The sequence below is a fragment of the Zeugodacus cucurbitae genome, chromosome 5, assembly GCF_028554725.1.
Source record: "Zeugodacus cucurbitae isolate PBARC_wt_2022May chromosome 5, idZeuCucr1.2, whole genome shotgun sequence".
In the NCBI taxonomy this organism is placed as follows: Eukaryota; Metazoa; Arthropoda; class Insecta; order Diptera; family Tephritidae; genus Zeugodacus; species Zeugodacus cucurbitae.
Genome location: NC_071670.1, coordinates 973,336 through 995,804, shown reverse-complemented (window position 1 = coordinate 995,804; position 22,469 = coordinate 973,336). Strand labels below are relative to the sequence as shown.

Sequence of the window (22,469 nt, the reverse complement as noted above, 5' to 3'; positions counted from 1 at the left end):
GTTTGTGTGCGAGTAATATAGTGCTATTAAAAGCTCTTTATCGCTCTTCGTGGCAATTCATGTATTTTTAAACGCTTATAACGGTTTTATTGCAATTTTTGGGCGAAATTAAATTGGGTTTAAATTTACCTCTTAAATTGGAATACTTTTTTTGCATCTTCTCAGTCCATGTTCAAACTTGTGGATCCTTTCGAGCATGACTAGAGGCTTTACTCGGCTTAGTTACTCTTGTACTTTTGTCGAAGTAAAGTTTCAGGGTCCAGACCTACAACCTTTAGAAAATACGTGAAACCTACAGAAATAACCGACCTCAGAGCTTCAAAGGCTTTTAAGCTTTTCTCTTTCTCGGCTGTCTATTAAAGCTTCAAAAACTTTCAAACTCTTTTTTCTGATGTGTACGCTTTACCCGAGGGTTCCTTGGCTCTCTAACACAGATTATTATATTTTTCAAAGTTTTGACTTCTTATCCTGTTAGCTAATTTTGTGATTGTTACTTTTTAATTTAACTTACTAATTCTCCTTTCAATCAATATTTCACGCCCCAACTTAACCTTTCAATTTGCGGCAGCGCTATAACCCTTTTAATTTCACGCACTCTCAAACACTCCCACACTCTCCCTCTCTCTCACTGCTACAACACTTTCTTTCTTTTATTAAGCTATCAAATTTCCCCATCAATAAATCATGAAATCTTTCAGTAACACCAACAAACCTTATTGTAACTTTGTGTCTGCGAGCGCGGGGTGCACCCATTGCATCTCTCTCCACAAGTATCATATTCATACTTCACTCTGATTTCTGTGCAACAACCTGCCTATCTGTTTAACCTTCGAATCAGCGCTCCAGCCTGTCAGCCGACAGCGCGTCACACCAACTGTCGGGTTTGCTTGGGCTCTGCGTGTCTCGTTGTGCGTTGTGTGGTAATTGGATCGGATCAGTTTCCTTCTCACTTATCAGGTGTGGTTAATCTGGACTTTGTGGCCAGCAAATAAATAATAATTTTTGGCTTCTTCTGCCTTGTCTTTCTCCGTAATGGGACTTTCTTCATTCACGCCTGAGTTGCTACGGCGATCCATACGTCCATCTTCGCGCTTCATTGGGTAGTGACAACTTCATGCGAATGGCTTTCATATTTACGGCGCACTTAATTAGTTGACTTCGACTTCTGAAAATGAAGTTGTTATTTTACGGAGTTTGGGTATTCGTAATATTCTCGATGCTCCACAACAATTTCCATTGAACCGGTGTTTAACTCGAAATTCACTAGAGATGAAAAGAGAGAGGAAAAGGACGGGTTTTGAACCGCTTTCTTCGACAAAACTGACTGACACCATTGTTATTTATTGTGACGAGGTCATTTCGTTAGTCCTAAGCGTAGGTTTGTCGGAGCTTTATGCTCTTGAAGCGACCTCACCTGTTCGGATCGGTATCGTAAGCTTGAACAACTAATAGAATGTCTAAACGAAGCTAGCATAGTCATTGGAAGCTCGGAAACTTTCCTAAAAAGCAGTGTGGAGATCAAATTCTTCATCGAAGCCTCTCAAAGCTGTTTCATAGATGGCGCTGTCATATCAATTTTCTCTCAAAGCAGCCCATTCACTGACCACACTTCATGGGTCAAATATTTACGTAATTCCTCGGTATTTTTCTAAAATTACAGTTATTGCGGTGAAAAACAGTTCATATTAACTCACTTCGAAGCAGGTATTTATGTAAGAATGTTTGTAATAATCGCTTTGATTAGCTGCCAACTTGGCTGCCGCGGCGTATGATGCGAACCGACCGCGTTTGGTCTCTGCAATCAGCGGCAACAACAAAAACAAACCGCCAACGTGACTTGCAGCAACACGGCAGCGCTGACCAATAATGACCGCATAAGAAATTAATAAACAACGCACACATACACACACTCATAAACGAAGAAATTGCATGGCTATGCGTGAGTATGCATGTGTTTGGCTGTGTTACCGCACCCAAATGTCTGTATGTGCAAAGTCCAATAAACTCAAGTTGACGGCGCTGGTAGTTGCAAGCAACAACGCAATTCGCAGTCTGAGTGCAACGGTTATTGTTATTGCATATTGTTTTTGTTGTTGCTTTTTCCTTTGCTTCGTCGTCTTCTTCCCCAAGCGCTACAAGTCGCTGGCCGCGCAAAGAAATTGCAAAAGTTGGCAACAGCAGCCGTCAACAACGGTGGCGCAACAGTGGTGCGTACATTCCACCAGCAGCAACAGCAACAACAGCAGTGATAGCAAAATAATGCACCAAAATGGTAATAAACATGATTGCCACAAATGCTGACGTATGGCGACAGCTATGCGCGCTATAAAAAAATTACAACAATAATAACAGCAACAACCACAACAGTGGCAACAGCAGCGATATGCAACAAACAACTCTCACGGGTGCGTGTCAACAAATGTGATGCGTTCGCGCGCTCGCTCGCAATGCTACAATGTTGCAGGAAGCAACAAAAAAAAAACAAATATTATTTATTGTTGTTGTTTTTGTTGTTGAAGTCAATGCAACTGTTATTGCCTTGCGCTGCCACGCGGCATTGCGTTTCAACTATGTTGCTTGCAATGTTGTTGGTTTTTGCTGTTGTTGTTGTCCTGTCGCAAATATTCACATATGCCACACAGCGCTGTCAATGCAACTGTCACTTTGACAGTTAGCGCTGAGGCGCTCGAAATTGAAAATACGCGCCACAACGCGCATCCCGAGAAGCCTCACAGGATTCGTTTCTATGTGTGTAAGCATAGCGAACGGGTAAGCAGGGGCGTTCAATTTAGTAAAAAGGGGATTTTTGGGGGATTTTCGGCGCTCTCACTCGGATGCGCCTCCATTGGTGACAATTTTTTTTCACATTTCATTAACTCACTCCTCTTCGAGCTTCAAATGGGTACGCCCATGTTATTATTGTATTTGTAAAGTTGTTGTTGTTGTTGATTACCGTTCACGCTTTCGTGCCGAGCGTAAAACAGTCTGCATTTTAATTGAAAATCTGTTGTTGCCACAGCGAACTCAAAACTTCAAAAGAACAACAGCAACAGCAACGGCAATCCGGCAGCTAAGCGGCAACAACGCGCAAACAAATAAATAAACAACAACAAGAGTGGACGCAACGCGCTGTCATTTGCTGTTGTTCGCAACAGCTTGGCGTCAACGCGTGAGCTATCAAATCACAACGCGTCAACAGTTCGCTGAAAACGCGCGTAGAACAACAACAAGAAACTAAATAGTAATACCAGTACTGTGCCGTACAGAACAGTATAGTGCCACTGAGCAACTATAACAACAACAAAGACAACAATCCGCGCTTATCAGGCGCTGTTACACAAGCTGTTGCCATAAATGTTGTTACAAATGTTTTACGCTGCCATATTAGCTGCCTTAACAAGGGCATGCGTGTCAGCCCGCCAGAAGCGACAACAACAATAACAGTGAACTATTTTACACCATAAGTGCCAATAACCGCCGACTTAGGCCAAGCGCGTGTGTCACTCAGTTTCGATGGACTTTTGCAGGAGTTCAATGTTTCATGTCACAGGCGTGTTGCACGCGTGAAATGCATAGAAATTCGCACAGCAAGTCAAGGAAGTAGTCTGATTTGGTTGAAGAAGTGTTTTGGGACAACAAAAGCAAGCTAAAATTAGCGAAATACATATCAAAAGATTTTGCCTTTTGCTAGATTTTTAATCCAAAATATGTTAAAAATAAATTTTTGGGACCCTTTCAATAATTTTGGGACATAAATGTGTACTACATTCAACTCAGTGCATGAGATAAACGTAATTTTCGATGGAATAATGCTGAGTAAACTGTTTTGGGACACTTTGAAAGTTTTTGGGACACTTGAAATAAGTTGATAAATTATCTAATATGATACCATATCTGAGTTTTTCCTAATTTTCAAAAAAAAAATCTCGATACAATTTTGGGACACCGATCCACAAATCATCTTTTAGTCATCGAAATCAATTTTAGGACTTCCTAAATGTGATACAAAAATGAACAAAATTTTGCTCTACAGCCGATTATCATTGATTTCTTTAAATTTGAGACACTTTTTAAAGTTTTGGGACAACTTAGTAATATCAAAAAAATAAAAATAAATAAAGAAAATAATACTTTGAAATGCTTTAGAGTCAATTTATCCTCATCCATCGTTTATTTCTATTTTGGGACATTCCAAAAAATTTTGGGACGTTTTTTAAAATTTTGGGACAGCACAAAAATATTAAAAACAAAAGAATTGTATAAAATTATTACTTTTAAAATAGTTTTGAGCCAATAGCATATCTTATTTCTATTTCGGAACATTACAAATATTTTTGGGACAACTCAAAAGTATTAAAAAAGTATCAGTTCGCAAAAAATTATCAGAAAAACGTCTGTGGCAAACAAAATTGTATTGCAACATGCTTAAGTGTGCAGTCTGTGGCTTTGTTGCTGTGGTTGCAGCTGACTTTAGAAGGCGGCTTGCTTGTGCGAGCCTCTCTTTGTTATTCTTAAGTTATGTTTTCGCTTTTCCATTATTACCTTTTGAGGGTGCCACTTTACCATAAGTATGTGTGGACATGCGTGATTATACGTGGCATTTCATGAGAATGCCTCTAAGCGACGGTAAGCGTAGCAAATTGTGGTCATGCAAGTCACAAACCACAAAAACAACAACAAACATGCATTTCTATATATAAATAAGTATATAAAACTCTACTAAAACGTATGCATTTACGTACAGCAACTTGCCACATTACGTGCAACGCATACCGACACGACATGGCTTAGATAGAGTTCGCATTCGAGTTACAAAAACAACACTGCCAGCGATTAGAAGTTTAAGCTGTTGCTACTGCAACAATAAAAATCAATTGGCCCGACTCGCTCACCGAAGCCCATTGTGCAATCGGCATGAGTATGTGTGTGTGCCTCACAACTGATGCACTGTGTTGCATGCCGCACCGCACTGCAGTGGTCAGTTACACGCCTTGAGTTGCATATGACGGCCGACGTCTGACGATTACGGCTCCGACAGACTGGCCGAGCTCTGAGTTCGGTTGAGTGGCTCTGAACGACAGATGATGGACGGACGCAACGAATGATTGACTGTTGGAATACAAGACCGGTTTTCGACTTGTTGTTATTGTTGTGCGCACTGATTATTGCACTGACTCTGGAGTTTTTTTATTGCTGTTGTTGTTGTTGTTGCAATACAATGAATGCTTGTTATTTACCTGTGAACTTGGTGTAGCTAAGCATCGACTGTCCCGTTGTTGTTGTTGTATGCAACGGAGAAGCACTCATTCCACACACATCCAGTCACAGTCACATATGAGTCTCCTGGCACTTGTTTACGTACGAAATTAGCTGACGTGTTTGCCCGGTTCGCCAGTGGCCAGTTGCAGCAATTGCAAGCGATACAACTTGCAGCGGGCGCAGCATGAAGTGGCCGACTGCTTAAAGTTGCATGAAGGGCGAAGGTGCTCGGCTGACTTTGCAGTGCTGGTCTGTTGTGGCAGGGCGTCGAAGGCAGTGTCAGGGGGTCTGAGTTGTGTTGTTTTTGGTTTTATTTTGTGTTTACATTTTTAGCTCATCTCTTAGCCTTCTTTTTTGTTTCCATTTTTGTTTGACTGGCAGGCATAATTTGTTGTTGCTGCTGAACTTTGCGTTTTGTGACTTTTTTCGGTTTTTTTTTGGCTTATTCACATTCTCATTCTTATATTTAGTTTGTCTCAATTTATTTTTGGCTTTGCACATGACTATTATTTTCAATTGTACGTTTGACCGAAGTTGTGTTTGCAATGCAGTGAGAGAAATGTGTGAGGAGATGTTTGGATCTGTTTCTTTTTGCACTTATCTTAATACCCAGATTGGTTTGGAACATAAACCCAAGTTTTTCGGCTGTTAAGAAGCCGATCTGAGCTCTGTCTTAACTTCTCTGCCATAGAAGATCACTTTCTTCAGAAAAGTGTGTCGTATATATTTGAATGTTGAGTGCACGGATCATAGAAAGACCCACCAAAGACACTACATAAGGGTCCAAATCGAGGTAAAGACCAACTTACGATTCTGTTTACTTCTAAGGCTTCAAAATATTGGACGGTTCGTATTTAAAGTAAAAGGTTTCATAAGCTAGCATCTTCCTTTTCGAACTCGTCGCCACAATAATCGATCTGACGTCAAGTAATGTCCCACTGAACTTCGCCTTCCTTCATTAGTACAGAGCCATTCCCCACTTTTTACTTCAGAAAACAAAAGACTGGATATAAATCTAAGTCATTCCTTTATGTAGACTATACAATCCTCGGAACATCTTCGTCCATGCCTCATTGGTTAACTAAAATGTCTGAGTTAATGCCATTTATACCGCGTCGTATAACGTAAATTTTGGACAGATCTTCATTCCATTTCCTTTTTGTTACGCTCTCTACGGCAATTGGTTCGAAAAGTCAATACTTCCTTCTTGTATGTATGTGGATCCGTTCTCCACACATGGAAGCTGAATTCAGGCTCGATCACAAGGTCTGTTCTTCCAGAATTTTTAATAATCCAATAAACCGCAATGGTTCCATTAACCTCACCCCCTTCTTCTTTTTCTGAGTTATTATTCTAAATAGTGGCTAAATTAAATATTAATATATAGTATAACAGGAGACTTCCATTCAGGATGGCTCTCCAACGCAGAACGACTAGGAAATTGTAATTTTTTGGCTCAAGTTTATTAAAGACACCTCTTTTTCTCCAGTCATTTTGCAAATGGGGCAGTCGATAGCTTAAACTCCAAAGTTCCTTCCTGACTATCCTCATTCCACTGTTAGTTCCGCTGTGATCCTTTCATCGCCGTATACACCTTCAAATTCCAACGTCTATACGATCTCCGATTTCCCAGCCGCGTTTGCTTCACTCGAATTGGATTTGTTACGGTGTAGCCTCCGAGCAGTCGCAGGTAAATTGAGAAGCAACGCTTGAGATAGACTTCGTGGAATTCGCTGACGAACAAGACGACGAAAAACAACAACGAACACAGCAGCGCTGTGTATTGAGTGCGTTGTTGTTGGTGAGGAAGCGAAGACGAGCAGCGGCGCTGACTGAATACGCTGCTGGCGGCAAGAAAACGTCGCAGCGCGCGTCTCAGCCGACGTCTGCGAAGGCTTGAGTTTGTATGAGCGCCATTGTTGTCGCGCGGACGGACAGCCGAACGAGCGATGTGTCTGTGTGAATGTACCTGCACCTGGGACCGGCGCAAGTTGGCGAGCTGCAGAATATGTGAAGTTTTCGAGCTGCGCGTCGTTGCAATTGTTGTACTTTTTCGAATGTGTGAGTGCCTGCGCGTGTGTGTAGCGCTGCCTCTGATTGTTTGACTATTGCTTTGCTAGGGTGTGCATGTGTGTGTGCGCGCTGTTTGCTCATTGTATTTCGCTTTATTTGATTTCATTGTACCTGTGCGCTCGAAGCGACTATTTGTTTGCTTGCTAGTTGCCGTTGTTGTTGTCGCCGTATTTGCTTAGAGGCACTTTTGGATTCGCTTTGTTGCCGAAGTGTATGTCGTTTAGCTCGGCTGGCATTGCAGCAGGTTTGGCGTTGTCAGTCTGTAAGCGACTTTGCCACAAACGGATGCGACGGCGCAAACGCGACGGAAATACTTAACAAAAACAACAAAGTGCATAGTAATTACAAGCAAATCAAAGTGAAGAAAATAAGTAAAAAAATATAAACAACTCGCATTCAACAGGCATCAAGTGCCACAAATGTGCAAACACGTCGAAATATTCGCGTTCAAATTGAGTTTTTGCCCTAAAACGGCAGCGATCTACCAGCCAGCGGCTTCATTACACAGCTTAGTCAGTCGTCTTTGCGCTGTGACAGTTCGGTTTAACGGCCGCTGATTTGAAAATCACAGCAGATAACGGAAAAGTGAAAAGCGCCACATTAGCGGGCAATTAGAGGCAACGGCGCAGGCGCAAAGGAATGTGCACAAAAGAGTTCGATCAGCAACTGCCGCGCCACTAACAGCAAATGCAACATTATTTTGTGTCGCTTTTTTTGTTTGGAAAATATTCAAACCTTTTTCGTCGTGTGTTGTTTTCGAAAACTTCATTACAATTTGTTGCCAAACCGGTGCCATGTTGCATGTGCCTGGCCCACCAGCACCACCAATTAGGGGCGTCAACAGCGGCGACCACATCTTTGCCGCATTTTTGTAATGCCACAGATTTTTCATAACGGTTCGTTACGCTCAAAAACGTTCAACGCGCTGAAAAACTGTGAAAAACTCGTTGAAAATCGTCGCAAATCGCCAATGCAGCGCAACGTCTGCGACCAAAAAAATATGCAATAATAATAAAAAGTAACGAAAGTGAAACCGAAACGTTCAAATACTCCACGCCAGTCAGCCGATCAGTGCGCGCCCGTACGAGCGTTGCTGCAAGTGCCACACTAAGCTGTCGAGTGTGAAAATTGTGATTTTCCAAGCAAAAGTGTAATTAAAAATCTCGAAAATATAAATTAAATTCAGCTGCAAGCGTGTGTTGAGCGCATTTGTGTGTCGCGCATGCGCAGTGATGAGGAACGAGAAATTAAAATTCTTGAAACTGAAAAAAATAAACAAAATTTAGTTAAATAAATTGGAATTTAAGAAAAAATAATTTTGAAAAAATTTCACAATTTTCAAAAAGTTCATGTGTGTAGTGATTCAATATTTGAAAAATACTTAAAAATATATAAAAAAAAGATTTATACAATTGAAAAATTATTAAACATCGCACACAAATGTGTAGTGAATTGTCGCATTCCATTATAAACTTTCGACTGAATCGAAAATCCATAAAAATTTCTTCGGAGTTTTCGATTTACAACAAAACAACGGCATCTAAAATCATTTAGTTTGCGAAAATCAAATAAAAATGCGTATACTCAAGCATTGGTAAGTGATCTACACAGAAGTGGCTGGAAATTTATGTCAAAATAACTGTGAAATTGAAAATACATATAATAAATAATATAATTAGAAATATATATTAATATAAAAAAGTCGAAATATATACCTAAAATTATCAAATTTGTGTTCACTTTGCATTTATATATGTATTTCGTTCGTGAAGTCAATAAATTTGGAATTCCCCTCAAGTTTAGGAAAAATATCTTTAATATGTTAGCGGCTTAATAACCTTAAAACAAAGTTTTATTATTTAAAATTTGATCAAATTAGTGTTAATGCTTGCGTGAACAGGCAAATGAAGAAATGGTCTTATCAGCTCCCCATTACCAGAGTACCCTTGGTATGAATTTTCGAATTGATGACCGATTATATACATTTCCACAGTCTAAACGTACACATACATTTCTTCCTGTAATTGGGTCTTAGGTACTGTTTTATTCACCTAATAGAGTTATCGGATCAAAAAAAAAAATCTTAAGACTAATGTTTGACGATTTTAGTTATATTATTGCTGAAATATTATGTGTTATAATAAGATGGGATGGCTTGGAGAGTAGTCACAGTGGAGTACTTTATCCATGTCTATCTGTCCTTTGGTCCTCTAGTAGTCCCAGAGAAATACGTTTTTTCATTCATTAGCATAAATTATTGCATAATTCTCACCGGACTTATAAAAGTTTGCTTCAGATTTAGGTTGCTTAGGTTGTAGAGGTTTATCTATATTTTACTATCAAAAAACATTTTTAGCATTAGTTTATTAGAGTATTAGGCATTCTAATTGTTCCTACCAACAAAATAACAGTAAAATCAACTGATTTGTTTACTTGAAATAGCTACTCCTCTAAATTGCCGAACATATGAGCATTGCAGTGCCTTCACTTCACGTGACTTCTTTCCTGCTTGTCTCCCTTCGCTTCTCTTGTCGTGCCTTCGTTATACCTGCGCTTAGAATTCGCTCCCACACTTCGTTTATTATTTATTGCACAATTTCAATGAAATTATTTATGAAGAATAAGAAAAAAAAAACAAAAACAAAGTTCAGTCGTTGAATTTGAAATTGATAAACCAAAGCGAATCGTTAAAAATTCAAAACACGCAACACGCAACCGTACAGAACAAAAATCAAAACAACAGCAACAAAAAAGTAAAAAAATCAAGGTACCAACAAAGCTGCGTGCTTATAAGTCCATAAGTAAGCCGCGTTGAAAATTTGTATGAACAAACACACCGATGCAGCTAAATTGCTTTTGTTTTTGTAAAAGAAAAAAAGTTATAAATAATAATAAACAAACATGCGTGTCTGAGGTGCACTTACACAACATTTCGGTAGTGTTTAGCGTAATGCGACTGCGCGGCTGTGGCACCGACGAGCGCGGACGCGCAGTGGACCCAGCTGGAATTTTAATTGCGAACCACGTAGCGATTGCGACACCAGCGGTCGCGCATACCTCAAAATCGTATGCCAAATGCATGTAAATTAGTTTTGGTGTTAGACGCTGCCGCCGCCGCGCCACTGCTGCTTCCGTGCGCGTTCGCCCGCTTACATACAAATGCAATATTTGTAGTGGTGGGGTGGTGTGCAACGCCTGGCATACCAAGTGTCAGCGTGTGGCGCAGCGTTTTTTTGAAAAGAGGAAATGTCGTGATAAGTGACTGTAATTCATCGGCAAATGCCTAAGTAGGGACGCCACGACTCGCCAGTTAAGTGCAGTGATGCGCTTTAGGTAATTTCAGTTGGGAATAATGTACAAAAAATTAATTGAAAAAAGCAATAAAACACGATAATGCATGTGATTGCGCTACCGACAAGGTGGCAGCTTGAGATTTAAGTGCCTTTTGTATGCGCGATCTGATTTGGGGAATTTTTCATAAAAATTACTCTTAACGAGTTTTGAATTTTTTTAATATTTTTTAAATATATTTTTTTGCATACTGAAAAAAAAAATAAAAAAATATTTAAAAATAATACTTTAAAAATATTTTAAAAATATATTAAAAAATAAAATAAAATAAAAATATTAAAAAAAAAATTAAAAAAATTATTCACGTTTTACTTTTTTAATTTTTTTATTAAAAAAAATTGTGTTTAATATATATTTTTATTTTTTAAATATATTATAAAATATATATTTTTTTTTAATTTTTTTTTAAACAAATTTTGGTGAATATTTGCCTTTTTTATTTTTTGAATATGTTATGTTCAAAATATATTTTTTTGCTTTTCACTTTATCCAAATATCTTCTTCAATGCTTGCTTGATGAGAGTGGGTGTGTTAATATCACCAACAAACAGTATCTAATGTCATATTTCTTATTAAAGAACACACCTCAGCTTATAATCCGATCTTTCTACCACTTGCAATCCTTTCTTCAGAGAATTATGAGATTTACATGTCAAACTGGCTGAGCACTCATATCAATAGCGCTTTATCCATATCTGACGCTGATATCATTCAAAAACAATAATTTGTTATTGTGTCAATGTTGTTGTAGAAAATCACAAAAACAAATAATGCGCGCTTTTACTTCTCAAACAATCGATAAATCAGACTGAGATTTACAGCGGAAGCTGCAGAGGCTTCGAGTTTCAAAGAGAGAGTGGGTCGAAGAGAGAGGGTGTATAAGCAAAAGGAAGTGAAAACTGTTCAAAAACAAACCTAGTACATCTCTAAGTAGTAAATTCAATTTAATCTTTACGAAAAAACGAAAAGTTTTTTAGAATTCACACATTTCACTGTCAGCTCAAGCGATTTGCAGCAGAAGAAGGAAAGCAAAGCTTTTTCTTTACGAACTTGCAACATGCAACTTTCTCAGGTGATTTGAAGCGACGGAAAGTTCTTAAGCGACCGACAGTGAAGAGGGCAGTGAGAAGGGGCGGTACAGGCTGTGGGCACAATTGCGCTCAGCTGCAACACGAAAAACTTGCGATTTTTGCAGAACTTTTTTCGCTTTTCTCCTCTTTTTTCTGTGCAAATATGTTGCTGGCGGTGGCATGCAACGCGACGCGCTGCATTGCAGAAATACATTTACGGCTGTGGCACACACGTACATACGTGAAGTGGCGCGCTGCAGCTGGGTCGACCCAAGTGCTTGCCTGCTTTGTGGCAGCTAAGCTGCCGCTTGAAGCACTCACACACGCGCACACGTGATCTCGAGCCTACAAATAACACAAAAGCACGCGCATATTTTAGTCACATAAGCACACCCACACAAGCGCTCATGTACATATGAGTGGTAAAATATGGCTTTGCTCCATAAGCAGCGTCCAACATGCCGCTTACCTTGTCGGTTCGTGTGTGTGTGTGTGCATTCCCCACTTACATGCCACATTTATCAGTTACTTTAAAAATGTTCGCCTGCATTTGTGGCGTGCTTTTCGTTCTTTCGTTTTAAATGTTTTGTTGCCTTTTTTGTTTTTGTAAATTCAGTCACTGCCATTGTTCGTATATCGCTTGCCCTTTGCTCATGTCTCAACGATGAATCATGCAACGCCATGAAGTTCAGCTTGCTGTTGGTTTTCTGTTGTTGTTGTAGTTTTTGTTTTTGTTAGCGTGTTTCGTTCACATTGGAGTTATGTTGGCGTGCATTACTGCTTTTAAGCGCGTACATATGGACATACCAATGTATTCAGTGGGGGAAGGGTGCAGTGCTGAGGTAGGGGAAGGCAATTTTAGATATTAATAATTTTATTTTTACTTATATCGAGCGCTTTGCAAAGCGTTTCAGCTTGTTAAAATCTTGAAAATTGATATTTTAGAGATTTCATTCACTTCACTTACAATTCTCAACCGTTTAATGAAAAAGCTATTTTGTTGAATATATGCTTTACTAGCATTTAGTTCTAACTTTTCATCACATATTTATGCTTTTTTTCATAATTCCAAATGCTTTCGAAATATTTCCCATGAATTTTGAATTTCCAGAAATTTAAATTTCCTACTTTTGTGGCAAGCACAGCTGGCCGAAAGTCAAAATATTCAAATAAGAACCACAACAACAAATGCAGTAAGCCGATTGAGGGCATACTCACTCAAAATTAAATTCCAAAATCGCAAAAACACACAGACACACTCACGCACTCAACCACTCACATTTATATGCAGATTTCTGCTTCAACACAAAATCACTACGAAATGCGCGTATTCAACCGCACACACACCCACACCCACGAGACTCGAGTCTCGAGCACTTAACCAGCTGAGTGTGTTTTTTGTGCTCTCTCATGCCGGCAAAGTGAATAATAATGAAATGATATTTCGAAAAAATGGGCGTTGAACAAGTTCAGATTTGAGCTGACTTGTGTGTACAAAAGGCTTAACGTGGCTTATGTTGTTGTTATTGCTGTTATTTTCCTAGTTGCGCTGTCCTCTGCTACTTCTCTTCCATCGCACCTCAGCTTCTTCTACTTGAACGTAGATATTTTTTGAATTTTCATGAATGCATAAGAACCGTTTCTATGTACGGCTGTGTGTGTGTGTAAGAGTGGCGCAGCGCTCAAGTGTGGGTGCTTCTGCTCTCTACTGGTGTGTGCGTGTTGGTGCGAGGACATGTGTGCCATTGTGGCATGCTGAAGAGTACATGAGCTTGAAAGCCTGCTTGAGTGTTTAACTTGTTGTTATTGTTGTTGTAGCTGTTTTTGTTGTTGTTTTATTTTCAGCTCGTTTGTCATCCTCTGGGCTGTCGCCTGCAGTCGTTTTTTGCGAGCTGTTTATTTTTAGTGCCAAAAGTGTTGCCACCAAACGGGGCCAGGCGAGTCGCACACACAGCCTCACGAGGACTCACACGCACAAATATACACAAAAACAAATCGTCACACACGCGTACTCAGTTATGTTTGTTGTAAAAAGAAAACGCACGTCATTGCCATTGCCGTTGAGCGGGTGCACACCGTTCCCCTTCTGGAACTGCTTTTTTTGCCTTTTATTTTCCGATTTTATTTCCTCTTTCGCTTTACGCTTTAAACCTACTTTTAGCATTTGCTCGCATAGTACAAATAAATAAACAAATATAATCCGTATTTTCTTACGCACACTTAGTTGTCCATGTGTGTCCTCTCTTCGGGCGTCTGCCCTCACCTCTCTCGCTCTATGTGTTTGTAGCCCATTTACATATTATCTTATTTACATTCAGATATGCTCGTACTATTTGCGTCGCCGCGTCTTCTCGCCTACTTAGCTTAGCCTCTTTTTCCACTGCTCGCAATACGAATGTGCCTCCTGTGTATTGCTGCGCCTTCCCGCCTGCATTTGTTTATTTCAATTTCAACATTCTTAACTGGTTCTGTGCTGAGCCCTCTATCTATCTGGGCCCTACACACCCATCCGCTGTACGCGTAATTTTTTATTGCTGCCTGTCTGACGGTTGGAGCGTCTCTGCGCCTCCTCCACAGTGCCGTCTCGTGCTCTCATGCTCGTATATCTGCCATTCATTCATTGTTTGTATTTCGGATTTGTGTTGCCAGCATTTGTTACCACTCCCCCGTCATCCAGTCCACAGCAGCCGCCACATCTCGCCGCTTTTCTTGCAGCTCACTGGCTGCTTCCTTCATCTTCTATCCGACGCTAACGAACTGCGTGTTCCTCTGTCGGTCGGTCCGCCCGCCTGCACCCCTGTACCGTCTTTACGAGCATCATAGACCCATTACGCTGTATTCCGTGCGCCTTAACCGTATGCCTGCGCCACTTGGGGCTCTACTATAAAACCCTCCTTTATGCGCTACTATTTTTCAGTCTCGTTTTTTTCTCGTGCGGCACTTTATTCGCTATTTTCCCGGCTCGTATAGAATTCACAGTTCAATTTCCATGTGTTTTATGCGCCGTATGTTTTGTTTTGTTTTGTTCCCAGCCCGTTTATTGTTCGGCATCACAATTTCAGTGGAATGTTGTGCGTTTTATTATCTTTATTTTTTCGTTCTTTTTTTTGGAATTCTTCGCTTTGTTCTGTGCATTAGTTGTTTATTGTAGGCTCATGTTATGTACTAATTTTGTAAAGAGCTTTTTTGAATTCACCTCCGCCATTGTAATGCATGATGCTGTCTTGAATTTCATGCCGTTCGCTAGGTTTCCATCACATTTATCTGCAATAAATGCCAATCAAAGAGTTATGGATATCATATCCATGATTTCTCAAGCAATCACTGTCACAAATTTGGTTTTAAGCGTCTTCGGGGGCCGCTGTTGCTATGAACTTTCGGTGTTTCAGTATTTTCTTTCTATTTAAAGGGTGGAGAGTTTGATTGCAAGCGTGTTCCTTTCATTTTCTAACGCTTCCTCATACAGTAGATTCTATCCATGTATTTCTTGAGTATTTCTTAAATGCAGAACAGTGCTCAGAAGCGATACATTCGTTCTTATTACAGAGTTTATGGTTTCTACTTGGATTCCAAAGCATCTCAACATTGTGAGATACGACTTCGGAACTGTACATCTATCTCAAAGACTTTTTTTAGTAGATAATATTATCTAAATGTTCTAAATACTTTGGGGAATCCTGCCGAGCTGACAATCGTGTATGGTTATAAATCCGTGTCCATTCAAGTCTACGTACCGACTGTTGTTTGAAGAAGTGTGTTCAATTCGAGCTTTAGTTTCTGTAATACATCGAAGTGCCATTCAGTCAGGTTATATTACTTTTGGTATCATGTTTCGAAGCTGTTTTATTAAGATAGGAAGAAAGTGATTATACATTCCTATAAATTCATCGGTAATGACAGACCATAGCAAGTGAAATTTGATATTGAAGAGGATGATGTCTTTTGTTTCATTCATTATGTTTACTTTCGAAACGAGTTGGAACTGGTTGGCTTTGATTCTTCTGGAGACATCGTGGCAGCTCACAGGACTTTTGTTTGGCGATGGAACTAGAGCCACTAATCTTCGAGTATTCTTTTTTGATAGAAGAGTTGTTGAACCGAAAGTTTAGAGGTTGGTTTAGAGAAGCTTTTCGACATTCTTTGAAGTAGTTACTGCAACATATCCGTGGGCTCTCATTCAGTATCGCTTAGTAAACGCTTTTGTGGTAAATAATATAAAAAATATATTCAATCAACAACAACAAACATAACGGCTGCAATTCGCTCCACTTTCCCACGTTTTCCGACTTTGCGCCGCTTTCACAGCACTTCCACTTGATTTATATTATTTTGCCATAATTAAAGTGAATTTCTACAAACGTTGAATACGAGCGTATCAATTAAATGTAATTGATTTATAATTTTCACTTTTCATAATAAAACAAACGTACCGTTATGCAACCAAAGAAGCGACTGCATGTCACATTGCGCGCATTTTCCCCCTCGGAGTAAGTGAGCTCAGCGTGAAAATCGCGCGCCTCATGAACTTTCATAAGCTTAGTTACTACGGAGAAAATGTTAAGAAAATGAAATTAAAGAATGGAAAATATATTTGAACGAATTTCGAAAATCAACAACAAACTAATCACATTAAGTGTGCAGCAACAACAACAACGACAATAACAATAAATGTATTTATAAACATTATAGTTGCCTTTATGGGCCCTTGCAGGTATGGGTGTATGAGTGTGCTACTGTGCACCTTCGACTCCGGTCACAGCCACTCAGCTGTGGCGCCAGTATCACGAGTTTGCCACGACTAAGCATGACTAAACTCAAAAGCAGCTATGGCCCAAAAACAACAAAAGCAACAAAAACTTACAAAATTCATTGCATTTGCTGCAGTCAAGCAGTTGGAGGAATATGTATATATGTGAGCAGTTGGGCAACTGTTTCGCTGGAACCTTCGTGAGCTTTCAAGTTCATTGGCCCTTCATTGGCGCGCTGCAGTTGAGCTGCAATTTCGTGTGTGCTGCGCTTTGTTTCAAGCACACCAGTGCATGTGTGTGTGTTCGTTGGTAATGCTAAGGGCTTGCTGTGCTCCACTGCTGTTACTTGGCTGACTGGTTGGTTGGCTGGCTGGCTGGCTGAAGAAGAGGCGTGTTGAATGCATTCGCGCCAGACAATAATCATTTTTCACTTTGTCACAATGCTAATGAGTCTGCGCAGCCGCAACAGAGTTGAAGGTGTGCTGGCAGAGCTGCAGTGTAAGCTCCCTAAATACTTTTGTGTATTTATTTATAAACATTTTTCTTGTCGCCGCAACTGACAGACTGACATACATACTTATTTACATATCTTTTTTTATATACACAATAACAAAAGCGTAATTTAATGAAGATAATAACTTAATAGCGTGTATATCAACATTAAGTGGACTTAACGACGCTGAAGATAAATATATACAAATATTTTTTTTCTCACAAACACGCTAGAGAACTTCAGTCTGGAAATGCCTTCTAAATTGCTGAGAAAAAAATAAAAAAATGAAATAAAAAAAATTATAAAAACAAAAAATAAAAAATAAATGTGTAAAAAAATATATAAAAAAGTCATAAAATATATATGTATATGTGTAAATAATATATTTTGTGAATCAGAGATATATTTTCAATGCAAACACACCTGCAGGCAAGCAAATCAAATTCGCTTTTCACTTCCTCATCACTTGATTTTCCCGCAAATCACCGTCAATTGTGCTGAGCTGGTCACCAGATACACACTCAAAGTCAGTCAGCTTACATGAAGACTACAAAAACGCCAACAACAACAATAGCAATAATATGCATATAATGCTTAAGACAATGCCAACGCCAAATTAGCGCTAAAATATTGTGTATACAAAGCAATAATATTGCGCAGTCAACAAAGGAAAAGATTGCCTTTTACGCGCACAACAAAAACAATCATTAATATGATTATGCTTACAACAACAACAACAAAAAATCAATTAAGTTGCAAACTAATGTTTACAAGACAAAGGCAACAGCGAGTGACTTTGAACTTGACAGTCACAACTTTATTACTCACCTTTTGACGTATTTAAATAATTACTGTTGTTGTTGTTATTGTTGTGTGAAGACACTAGAGCATTTCAATATTTTTTATTTAATTCCAAAAGTTAAAAATTATTTTTATTTATTTTTTGTTGCTGCTTTTTAGTAACAACCGAAAAAAGGTGGCAACTCTATTTATTTCAATGCCAAATATTTCTTCACAAAAAGCATAAAACAACAAAATTTAAATATTTGTTGCTTTAAATATTCGAAATTTAATTATTTTTAGTTTAGATGGCAACCCTATTTTTTATTTTTCGAAATATTATACTAGGTGGCAATATTTTTTTACGCTTGGAAAAGTCAGAATTGACCACAAATATACTTTTTGTATGTTAGCCACCTTAGCTGTAAAGCCCTTTAACGCACCCTAGTAAAATTGAAAGCCAGCAATTCTTGATAGAGTTCTAAAAGGAGATATATGTATATTCTTTAACTATTCTCTATGAATGCATATTTTCCCCACTAAGTTTTTATGATTTTAGCATTAAAATATTTTATGTTTCAAAAAATCATAAATCCAACAAAAACACGGCTTGGTTGCTAATGGAAGACTCACAGTGTATTTTCATTCTCTTTTCAATAGATATTCTCTTGTATTGTGTGTTATTATCTGTTTCTGCTTCGCCTGTGTATGTGTGTGTGTGGGTGTTGCTTGCCGTTAAAGATTACTCAAGTCAATGTATTCGAAAGAAACTGCTTCGTAATCCGCCTGAGAAACGAGGTGTATATTTTGCCGATGACTCAGAAGGAGTTTACGGCTAAAAATCATAGATAATGACAGGAGTAGGTAGACGCATGTGTGCGCGTAATGTGGGTTTTATAGATTCTTTCTTTGTGTTCTTTTGTGCTCATTGCCTGGCGACTTTGTTTGAAATGATAGGTAGGCCGGTACGCAGGTACCTCAGCTCTCCGATAGCAAAGCTGACGCAATATATTCCGCTGTTCATTAATTTCGGTGCATTAAATCACCGCACAAGCGTCATCTTTCAATTACTTACGCGGCGGTGAGGTCCCAATCAGTCAGTGGGTCAAAGATTAAGCAAATGCTGGTCTTTGTTGCGAGATTGATAGCGCTCTTAGAGGATCACAAGTGTCGATCAAAGTGAATGAGTAGCCGTAAGAATGTACATTTCCCATTCAGTTTTGATTTATGAACTCATTAAGTAATCAGAAACATCATTAGTTATGCTCATAAGAGGATCTAGCTGTTGCTTGTGTTTAAAGTGTGCTTTGCAGGCTAAAGAATTTCAATTAAAACGTCTTTTATTAGCCGAAAATTTGTGTAAAGAAAGGCTGTACTGTCGTCTCCTATCTAAGGTAGCGAATACAATACGAGCTCGAAAGTCCGCACATCGGCTGGAACGGAACGTCTTGAGTTCAAAGAATTGCCTTCAGATTTTGAGAGAACTTTTTAGATTCATCAGAGTAAGATTTTTACTTCAAATATTGGTCTTCCGGATAGCTCTCCTTCCTCTTAGCCGAGGAAGATATCCAAATTTTTCGTCAACTTACATACAAGTTACTCTTCTAGTCATCAGGACCTTTCCCAGATCAAGAAGCAATAACAAGAGATAACTAAGAGACACTCACCACTTTTCGATCATACTAGTTTATGTCTTTTATGATAATATGTGATCTCGAGATGGACACCTCAGTGGAGCTTAACAGACGTAACCATGAAGTTCTGATTAAGTTCTTATCTTTAGGGACTCATTGTTGCCTTGTCTTGTCTTTTCACGGTTGACCTCACGCTGGGAGGTGACCGTCCAAGCCAATAAAACAGTAATAGCAAAGTCATTACCACTCTCTTTACTCGCGGCGCCACACTCTATCAACTGCTGAAGTCTTCAAAATGTAAATGAACGATTGTAAATAAATAAAAATTAATTTGCTGTTGACTAATTTACAAGTGAAAACCGTGTTTCTAGTGACTTTTAAAATTCCATTAGTTCCACTTTCAAAAGCGCACACACACATTCATCATATATATCCGGTGGTTGAACGTCCCCAGTCGAATGATGAACGTCGCGGTAATTTGCAGGCAGACAACTTCCGGAACACAAAGCAATCACATTGACAATTCGTTGTCTATGGCAGGGGAGTGGTAATTAGAGAGTTGCGCAGAACGGAAATAAAAAAAGTGGCAACATTTGTTGCACCGACATCGGCTGTAGAAGCGCATGCGCTCGCGCTGTGCATTCGAAAATAAGTTTTGATAATTCAAAAATGTCGAAATCGACTAGTCACCCTCGAGTTTCCACTGTGTCCTCGGCATAGTTTGAGGTGCCTCAGGCATTTGTGTGTGTTCGTGCGTAACTTGCAACAAGTGTATCGGCACTTCCGCGCCGCAGCGAGACATACTCACGCTCTAGAAAAGCGCTTCCAATTCAGCACCTTTTGTTGTTGCCACAATTTATTCATAAGCAATGCATTTAAATGATATCTACTGTTGGTATTATTATCATCGAAGTCGTTCGAGTCGAACTACATTTGGCTCGGTGGAGTGACTCAACTGTTTGTTGTTTTTGACGGGGTAACCGCTGAAGCGTGCCGCCTGTGAAGTGCTTCCAGTGATTTGCAGTGCATATTTTAAGCTACATGGAAGTCAATTGCTTCAAAATCCATACAAAATTATTCAGGGTTGTATTTGTAGAGAGACTGTGGGGAGAAGTAACGGACAGAGAACAAGTATTTAGTTGAGATCCCTTTACCTCGGCTTTAAATAGCTTACTTCCAGTAGGTCTTGTTGGGCGCAACGGCGGCAGCCGTATGGCGTATAGAATAGATCCCAGATCTATAGACAAGGTGCTGCAACCGACTCCGACGAAACGTCGCTTGATTTGCATTTCTTCATCCGGAGTTCCTTTAGAGTCGTAAGATATTTTAGATTACCTCAGGGGCATTATGCAGTCGATTATAAATATATAACTCATAAATTCCCTCTAAAATTCCTTTATTTTCGCCTTGCACTCAACTCCATCCAAATACGCAGTCGTCTTTCTCCTTAACCTAATTCCATAATGTGACAACTTCAACCCTACTTGGCTTTGCAACTCATCTCAATGCGTTAAGCACCTGTTCATTAGCTGAGCTCTGTGGCTGCGGCATCTCATTGCCAACCGAGTATTAATACTCCCCTAATACCTTTAAACCGACCCTAATCAGCATGCATTACTGCAGACGTCTTCGGCAACTGCAAACTCCTTCTCAGATTCCCCCTTCGGCGCCCAGAAGTCAATGTGGCATTCACATTCACATTGCGCTAATTCAGTTGAACTTTGCTGATGTGGCAACTCCGTGAACCTCGCACGCTCATAACAAGCACATTTGTACAGTTATCTGCGGCACACTGTGCCCCACATCATTGGCAACGTGACTTTGCTATTATAGACTTGACGTTGCACAGTGTCAGCGCCAAGTCTGCGCTGTCACTTTTCGTCGATGATTACATGACAAATGCTTAGCGGTGTTGCTGTTGCTTGTGTTGCATATAAAATGCATATCTGCTGTTGCCAATTGGGGCAGACATGATGTTGCAACATTCAGTTGGGTGCGAAAACGTTTACTCATATTGTTGGCGCTCATTGCCTCCGAAAATTCCACGAAACGTGTGAATTCGTTCTTCGCAGCAATATTGTCTTCTTAGAAAAAATAGCGAAAACGGATGGAGAGTGTGTTTCTTATACGCCTTAATTCGATATTCCACTAGATATTCCAAGTGACCCTCTTTGCGCCTTCCATTCCTTCATCAAAATTCTTTTGCTCTTTCTCTTGCAAATCTGCTTACTATATTAAGACCTTTGTATTTTCACAAGTCTTCTCGATACCAAAATACCCTCAGTATACTTTTCAATTTCCTCACCGTCTGTTCTTCATTATCCATTCCCTTTACAGGACTCCGTTCTAACCTCATTCATTTACGCTCTCCCTTATTAACTCTTCAAGCGTCACTCGTAACATTTCATTTCCTGTGGTTCACAAAATCCACTTTAATTGAGTGCGGTGATGATATCGTGCAATTGACTGGATCACCCCTTTTCGAACGGTTTGTAGGAATGCCACTACAGGTGCTTCACTTGCATAACAACAACAACTGCAATAATGAAACGTCGGCTGTTTGCTAAAGACATGCTGGTTAGTCAGCATAGCTGATGAGACAGGGGTTAATACAGAGCAAAAGAGCGCTTTAAAGAAAGAGAGAGAGAGAAGGGGAGAGTTAGAAGGGAATTATTAATTTTGCAATAAAGTACTTAACTCGGTCATTTCGGTGACAACAAAGTTAGTTTCCCGGTTGTAGGGATTGTTCTTAAGGGGACAAAATATACGAGTTTTCCGTCATATATAAACCCTACATTAGGGTCAGAAGTGACTCGGATAGATTCGATAAGCTTGGTTTAAATGTGTATCACACTCGCATAAGGCGGTAGCTGGAAAATAGGGATTGACTAGATGCTGAAGAGGTTCACTAAGAACCTCATTTCTCGAGCAGTGTTTCTGAAATATTAGAAAGGCGAAAGTTCCTGTCGATTTGTCCATTAAGAAGGTCATTGTTTCTGCGTGCCAAGTGTTTGGGGACTTAGTGATTTAAGGATAGAGGGAAGTCACAGGACCCAAAGAG

At 39.5% G+C, this 22,469-nt stretch overlaps 1 protein-coding gene across 4 annotated transcripts in view; it reads left to right on the top strand.

Annotated features, from left to right (window-relative positions):
• The window catches only part of Mpp5_1 (protein PALS1), a 132,622-nt gene that overhangs the window by 72,195 nt on the left and 37,958 nt on the right, over positions 1–22,469 (top strand). The window contains exon 1 of one of the 4 annotated variants that reach the window (XM_054232192.1): positions 7,335–8,926. The exons of the other annotated variants lie outside the window; for them this stretch is intronic. Within the exon in view, the coding sequence (XP_054088167.1) occupies positions 8,907–8,926 (20 nt within the window). The 5' untranslated portion in view covers positions 7,335–8,906. Of the gene's footprint in view, positions 1–7,334; positions 8,927–22,469 lie in introns of those variants that run through there. 4 annotated transcript variants of the gene reach the window in all.